The following is an 8350-nucleotide window of genomic DNA, read 5'->3' as shown; positions in this document are numbered from 1 at the left end:
TATATTTGCATTTATACATTTTCCCAAAAGTGTTGTCATATATGGTTTGTGTTGTTTGGGTGTAACGCACCCATGACTTAGTGGGAAATTACATCATAGTTGATATTTAAGGTCTGCTAAGTGCAGCAGTGTGACTTGTACTGCATATTGTTGGATTCTTTTTTGGGAACAGGGAATTTGGGTGGCATTTCTGATTTAGTGGTCAAAGGGTTGTTGTAAAGTTGATATCAATAGGGATATTTGCTGATTTGCTGGATGTGGTTGACATTGGCTTTTCAAATGTTGGACAGAATAGAAGAGGCATATAGATACACGAGAATGCTCTTCTGTCAGCCATGTGGGGTAATGATGTACATCTCATAACAACAATGTTCAGCAACTTCTGTGGATCATACCTTCATCTCATGCAATCTTCCCAATACAAAACATCATGTCACCTAATTAATGTTCTCACCAACATTGTCATAGATTATCTTGTCTAGAGTTATCTTGGTCCTGCTATGTTCAGCTTATATACCTTACTTTTGTTACTTAAACTCACTCCAAAAATTGGAGAATATCTGTTAATGCATTAAGTGTGTATCAACCAATTGATATACTCTATGATTAATGCCTTCTAGAGTAGAGAGATTACAAAGTAGGTACATTTTTATATATTGCTAGACATCAAACCTTAATTAATATATAGTTTAGAGAAATCAACTATCTATTAAATGCATGTCTAGCCTTCTTGATGGAGCAAGATGAAAATGAAAACTCACGTAGAGGAGCTTAAGATTTAGCGAAAAATCTTCACACCTTGAAACATATATGGCTTCATATCTTTCGAAAAGAACTAATAGAATAAATTTCACTCAACTCTGCTAATCTTTATGTGAAATTGTATATATAAAATTATTTTTCAGTTTTTCTATCCTTACATGTATATATTAATTGATCAAAAATATTAAAGTAACATCCTTTATTTGAAAAACATTATTCTACATCTTCTTTGTAAAAGTTAAAAGGGCAAAATATGTGTTTGTATATGCTTCTGATAAGTATACTTAGAATAATCATATATACGTGTGTGTGTGTGTGTGTATATATATATATATATATATATATATATATATATATATATATATATATATATATATTAAGATAAGAAATTTTTTTGATTCATTGGACTTTGTTTTGATATTTGTCTCTGTTTTTTTTATCAACGACAAAAGAAAACACGGCCAATTTTGCTGAATCACACTTTGTTAGGCGAAGAATTTCATTGTGCCATAATCTGCGAGGGTTGTGATAAAAGTTTAGCCTTGCAAACACGAAAGTTCATTCAGTATGTTACGAAGAAATGTGATGGATTTGTCTCTTTTATCATTTTTTAGCGAAAAATAAACGAAGAGTTAAAGTTTAATGATCAATCAATTATGCGAAGAATAAACATGGGGAATTTGAAGGTTCAACAACAATGTATTGTTATGAATGCAACGCTACAATCTGCAGTTCAAACTATGATTTGTGCTAATGTCAATATCAGAACCTCTACACTCTACTCACTCAAAACATGGCGCACAGAAGTATTAACCTCTCTTTCATTACACAAACTTTAAAGCATACCCTTTTGCAGTTAATAGACAAATCTGAACTCTCATGCAAGTAGAAGCCTTATAGAACTCAGAGAATTTTCGTTGAGATTTGAGACTCGACTCAACTTGGTCTCTCCCTAGACGAAGAGGAATGCAAGAATTCAATGCAGTCTTCTACAGTTTCAGCACGATGTGAATCAGTGAGGTCTGATAATGAACGTGACCTCACCAAAGTGGATGAAGAAACCTTCCTGGAGGATCTCCTTCTCACAGAAACGTTTCTTATAGCACTTGCCACCTTTTCTCCTAGCCTCAGTAGCAACCTGATAGGAGAAGAGTTTGTGTCCATATGCAATCTGAATGTACATGTTCTTGCGATCCTCATCCTGTTTCTTGAAACTCTACCACCGTCGTTGCTGTCTTCTCCACAGTGCCCGTGTTTGAGAAAGATGATTGGTCTGTCGTTGACATCGGGACTAAAGCACACCCTTTTGCTCTTTCTAGACATTTGAACAGCTTCAGGAGAATAATATTTGCACAAAAGATTGTTGAGTTAAAACTTCCTAGTTTGTGTGCTAGAAGTGAAGGGAAAGAGAGAAACGGAATGAAAAAGGAAGAGAAGCTGAGTGGAATGTTGTGAGAGTAGACACATGTGGATGTGAGTATATATAGATCAATCAATTCAAGGAAAACCAAAGCTAGTAAAAGTGAAAAGTTGACAAACTAGAATCAAATTAATCCCGTGTTATATTTATCTTAAGATCACACAGTTTGCGTTTGGTACAAGAATTGTGTTTGTTACATGCTGTTTACCTAAGAATTCTGTATAGTAAAAGATTTCGTTTGTTGAACAAGTTATTTGGTGGCAAAGAGAAAAGCTAAGAGAAAGAGAACACTTTACTTCTAAGGTTAAAGTTAAAGGTAAAAAGGTGTTAATTATGGGATGCTTGGTTCTAAACGTGTATATGTTGTTTGAAATAATTGAAAATGTTTCGGTTACGAGTTTGACTCACATCAAACACCTGCATAATTTTTTTAGACGTCGTTTGGTAGCGATTCCTTTCGGTTTTCATCTTCACTCTATCGATCGGAGAGGTATTTGTCAAAGATACTTCGATGTTCGATGTTTAAGTCTATGAATTGTTCGTAAGAAAGTTTTAAATGCATAATAAATAGGACGATCTATCTATTATTTTGACCTATATTGATAATTTTTGGTATAGATTTAAGATTCGTGAAACCTCACTCTCGACCTAATCTCATCTCAATACCCCTAATTACCATTTACGATCTTAGAGAAAACTTGTTTATCAAAGGTCGTACGTCCCTAATTAGAGCCGTTAAAAGTAAAAGAATGTTTTATATTTGAAGAGGCTAACGAGGTTTATGAGGTTATTAAGGTAATGGATTGAAGAAAGATAAAGATTGTGAGGGAGGAAGAAGCAGGGAAAAGAAAACAATAAAGGGTTTGGTCAAAAGAGAAAGTGGTGGTGGAGCAGTAAGGTGTTGAGAGGGAGACAAAGAGTGAAACAGTTGTGTGCTGAAAAAGGAGGTAACAGAGACAGTGAGGATAGCTAACTGCTTATTAGTCTTCCAATCAACGTTGCTTTTTAGGTGGTATTCTGCTTTTTGCTACACTTTGCTTCTGTTTCTGAAATCCAAAATCGAGATATCATATCATTGCACATATATCTTCTGCAACAAAGAGAATAAAGAAGAGGGAATCTGTTTGAATATGTTACTGGCGTGAATATTAGGAAACTAAGTTCCTAACAACTTCTTCTCATAAGTGCCAACTTTTCCTATAACCCTGTTCCTGTGCAACAAATTCATACTCTACAAAAATTTTATGAGTTCTTTCGATTGATGAATATGTTTCTTCTTCTTTTTTTCACAAGCGTTTCAACTTGTGATTGGAGTTCTGAATATAAGAAGTTCTAATAACCTGAGCATGTCTCTGAATGCACTCATTTGGAGTCAGCTTTGCAGAGCTATGTTCATTGCATGTCACAAGGCTTGTTGGAGGATAAATGATGAGACAAAAAGAACTGAAAATTCCAAGGGTGGCTAAATTTTTTATGATTATTTAAGTTTTGATTTTAGTTATAAGATACGAAGTTGTATTTAGTTCCTCTAAAATTAAAAATTGTCACTTTTGATTATTGTATTATATGATGTTAATTAAATGCTTTTATATTAAAAAAAAAAAGTTGAGTGATTCAAATTATATCCTAAAAAAATCTTACGATTCATAAAGTAAATGGTATTATTTGTCTGGAAATTTTAAAGAGAAAAAGCTAGTAAAGAAATATTTTACAGAGACTAAAATCAAATATCATATATTATATAGGAACTAAATAATGGTTTCAAATTTTTAAGAATGAAAAATAACTGTTTTGTAGATGTCAAAACCAGAATTCACTAATTTTATAGAGAGAATAAAAATGTATCTAATTCTTTTTATTTTAATATTTTAAAAATTGTTTTCTTTTATTATTATTTCTTACTATTATTAAGAATATGGATGAGTTGTTTCTTAATTTGATTTATTCCTATATATTGATAAATAAATAAAAACCATTTACATGGCTAACTATACTAAACGTACTCCTGTGTTTGTTGTCTTTATGGCTAAAAACAAAAACTCAAAAGGAAGGAACAGAGAGAATGAAGAATTCTGACAAGAAAATTTAAAAAAAAAGTTAGTGAGAGAAGCCAACAGGAGAGGATCGAAGTTCTTAAAAGAAGGTCCTCTCAATAAGTAATATCATCACATATCATTTTATACACTTTATTTTAATAACATTTTTAAAAGAATATTGTAAATTGAACTGTTTTTTAACGTTTAATTTTTCCAATAATTATTTGGTCACGAGCTATTTCCAAGTAAAAGGTTATTGCATATTTCAATTTAGTCTTTAGTTCAGAAAGAAAAATTATTAACATTTTAGAAAGGAAAATCATTTTATTTTGAGAAACTTTGTTATTGTTTTAAAAATATTTTAAACATTTTCAGCTTCATATTATTATTTATATAGTGAAACATACTTTATAACTTTTAAGATTTTGAGTATAATTTTTACTTTAAACGTTTTTTTTTTAAAAAAATAGATTTTTATTTAAATTGAAATCATTATAATTTTAAATTTAAATGAAAAAAAATAGTTAATTTGAAGAATTGAGAATTTTTAATGAAAAAAAATTAATTGTTGCAATATTAAAAATTTTAAAGAGGTGTGATTGATTTTTTTCCTGTTTTAGACTTTGGTTGAATTGTACCATCTTTATCAATAAAAGACTCAATGAAGGTACCACTTTAAAACAAAACTCAAGTTACCACACCACAAAGTTGAATATTATCTAAAATATTAAAACTAATCTTTAACAACTCTAAATACAAGCAATTTTATAGAGATTTAAATTTAATTAAGTATTATTACTACTTTTAGCAATATTCTTCATTGGATTCTCTTCCCATGAAGGCAATACCAATCCTTACTTATATGTATCTCTTTATTAGTACCTTTTAGTACAAAAATGTTGTTTTCATATTTTTTTTTTCATTGCCCACTCTCTTCTGCATGCACCTTTCCCTCCCAAACTGTGACTTTCCATTTCCTCCTCCTTCTCTCTAGAAATTCCCCTTCTCTCTACTGTAACTCACTCTTCTCTGCTCCGATCACCGTTCAGGCACCGTAGAAGGATTCCCGGCGTCGTGAGCTTCATTCTGGACCGAACAGTTCCAGATTCCGAAACTGGTAAGTTTCTCTTCTTCGTCGAGCGTTCTTGAGTTACATGCAAAACCAAGTTCTGGTTGCATGCAGGGATATAGTCTAAGTTATTCTTGATTTTTTTATGTGGTTAGATTTAGTTGCAAGAGTTAAGTGATCTTTGAGGGTAGAAAGCTGTAGACGGGCGAACCCAAAATCTTACGTTTAGGACGTTCACTCACTGATCCAGGTAAGGGAAGCTTATTCAATTTAATTCGTATGTTTGTATTGTGCTGTATGGACGTTCGTTGAGTTGTATGAAGTATGAATTTGGGATATTTGATTTTTGGTATATGGTTATGATTATGAGTTGATGTATGAGAATTATGAAATGTACTATGATATGAGTATTTGAAAATAGGAAATCGTATGTTGAGAAATGAGTTTAATGTAAATGAAACTTTGAATATAAATTCCCTATGATAATGAACGTTCGTCATTGAACGGTACTTGACCGTTCGGTGATTACTAGTAAACTTCTTTGAAATTTAATTCTTTCATTTGGGAAGAATTTTAGTTGAGGACGAACGCCCTTGGATAATAGTTCTACGTTTGAGCGTTCGGCCAAGCGTAGATGGTCTGAGTGTCATGTGAGGAATTGAGAAACTTGTAAACATATATCTGGACACTTAGTCATTCTTAAACCTCTCTTCACCATCCCGTATTATATTTATTAATATTACTATTTCTATCACGAGTTCAAATCAGTGATGGGTTCAGACCCAAAGCGTTCGTTATGAGTGGTGCTCGGTCTTATACCGAACGCTCGTACTCGTCTTTAATTATCAAACTTGTGGAAATAGCGTTCGTCCAAATTCAGTAAATCCTTTACCGTGTTCGGTCATTGACTGGCAGTCGGTTTCTGTAAATTGAAATATTCTAAGTATGGTTTTCAATCGTCTTGAGGGGCCTATATCCATTGGATCCGGCGTAGAGCCTTTGTACTTAAACTATTCTTTGAGTATGGATATGAACTTACGAGAGTCAGTTCATTCAACTGACTCAAATGGTAAATGACGTTTGTCATATACGGTATTATTGTAGTCGGTTTTATTCTGTTCTGGAACGGGGGATTCCTCGGTCTCGTTCCTCACGTTCGTCCTCGTTATGAAGAGGGATGAACGTTCGTTATTTTATGCACTTAAAACGGATGACGAAAATGATATTAAATTGAAAGATTATAAATGATGAACAGTATATGAGATGAATAAACGATTGTGGATTTTGAATGAGTGTTCCAGGGAGGAACGACTCTTAGATGAAAGTTGGAATTTGTAAAGTATGAATGTGGACAAAGCTTAGCTGGCGATTCATCCTGATGTTCCGTGAGTGCTCGTCCTCATGTAGAGGGGAGTATGTCATGTGTGGGAACGGCAGGAGGTCCTAGTCCTTAGAGGTACTTTGGATGGAACGGACTAACCTCGGGTGGTAGTTGATGAGAAATTCCAGTTACTACACCACCTGGGTGCACGAACGTCGTAGCTACACGGAATTCATACAGTCCGGACAGTCAGTCTAGTATCAGGAATTGATTGAATTGTATATTGGAATATATTTGATATGTTTGATATGTTGAGAAATGCATGTTGTTACTTGAATTAAATTAAATAAGCTTACCCTGCGTTTTTCATTGTGTTGTCCTGTATTTGTACGCCCGTCTTGTCTTTGCAATGATCATCCGTGTGGATGTGAGCAGATGGTGATGCGTTGCTGGAGGAGACGCTGGAAGAAGGAATTTTGGAGGAAGAGAACCTCGTTGATGTAGAAGTGAAGGCCGAACAGTAGTCCGTTCGGTTAATTGTTTATTTTAGTTATTTTAGCGAGTTGTCTTAGAACGACCACTTCCCCTTTTTCTTGATTTAACCGTTCGGTATTTTGCTTTGTAAACCGTTCGGTCAGGGTAGCTTATGGTACATCTCGTTATTTTGTAACTCGCTTCTTGTAAGGCCGTTCGGCCACGAGCGTACTTTAACTTTAGTGTAAGACTGAATTGATATGTTAATTAATGTGATTATTCTATTTGTATGGTTTATTACTGTATTTATGGGATGTTACATCATATAAGTTAAAATTAATTTATTTATGTAAACTTTAATTTATATAAGTTTTTTCCATATTTTCTCTAAATGTTTATTTTTTTTTAATTTGCATAAAAGCTTATTTTATTTATTTTAAAAAGTCCTTTTTTGAAGAAATTATGAAAATGAATAATAACAAACAAACTTTGTCACGATACTAATTGAAGTATAAAATGTTAAATTCAATAAAAGAACTAGTAAAGCATTAAATCTTAAATTATACTAACCTAAACTAAGAAAATGATCACATTTACCTACCTTAACTACCTAAGTTCAATTTGTGAGGTTTTTTTTTTAATTAGAAATACAATTTAAATTCTAATATGCTGTAAAACACAATAATGAAACATGACCACCAAATATCATGAATTAAAAATGGATGAAACTATGGTTCGAAGCTTTAAACAATATACACACAATTTGCGAATGAACCGGTTAAGTTGAAATTCAGTTAAGCGTATTTGAATCCTTCTCATGATATCCAAGGGTCATTATATAATCACTTGGATAAGGTGATCATTGTGTGTTCTCTAAAATTTTAGCTTAGTTTCATACTAAAGTCAGTGTAAAATTTCAAGACAACATTCAATTATTCAAAAGCTAATATTCTGAATTTGACTTTAAGTAAGAAGAACTAAATAAAGCATGGTGAAAACTTATATAAAGCATTATTAACGTGAATTGAAGAGAGACAAACCAAAGTAAAATGCAGAAATATAGATTACACACAAATCATCAAAGTTCCCAAGTGCCAAGTTTATTGTATAGTCGTGACAACTATCTGAGGCCCAAATTTGCCCAATTTTGTTTAGAAAAATGATTATTTAACACACACCTAAATCTTTTACATTCATTTGATACCACTTTTTTATTTTTTATTCTCTTCTTTCTTGAAAAAATACAAAAGTTTACACTTTTATGACTA

At 32.4% G+C, this 8350-nt stretch overlaps 1 protein-coding gene across 1 annotated transcript; it reads right to left on the bottom strand.

The window, feature by feature from the left end:
- Nucleotides 1-1438: 1438 nt before the first annotated feature.
- Nucleotides 1439-2260, bottom strand: LOC148202118 (uncharacterized). Its single transcript, XM_088110929.1, has one exon. It carries the CDS (start codon nt 2083-2085, stop codon nt 1699-1701), a length of 387 nt encoding a protein of 128 aa, XP_087967055.1. The 5' UTR covers nt 2086-2260; the 3' UTR covers nt 1439-1698.
- Between the last annotated feature and the right edge of the window lie 6090 nt (nt 2261-8350).

This window comes from Vigna umbellata, chromosome 3 (genome assembly GCF_029865625.1).
Source record: "Vigna umbellata cultivar VRB3 chromosome 3, Vumbellata_1.0, whole genome shotgun sequence".
NCBI lineage: Eukaryota > Viridiplantae > Streptophyta > Magnoliopsida > Fabales > Fabaceae > Vigna > Vigna umbellata.
This window is presented reverse-complemented; position numbering and strand designations above follow the sequence as displayed.

What these genes read in the sequence shown, in the direction of transcription:
- LOC148202118 (XM_088110929.1), bottom strand. Translation starts at nt 2,085, where the DNA reads ATGTCTAGAAAGAGCAAAAGGGTGTGCTTTAGTCCCGATGTCAACGAC.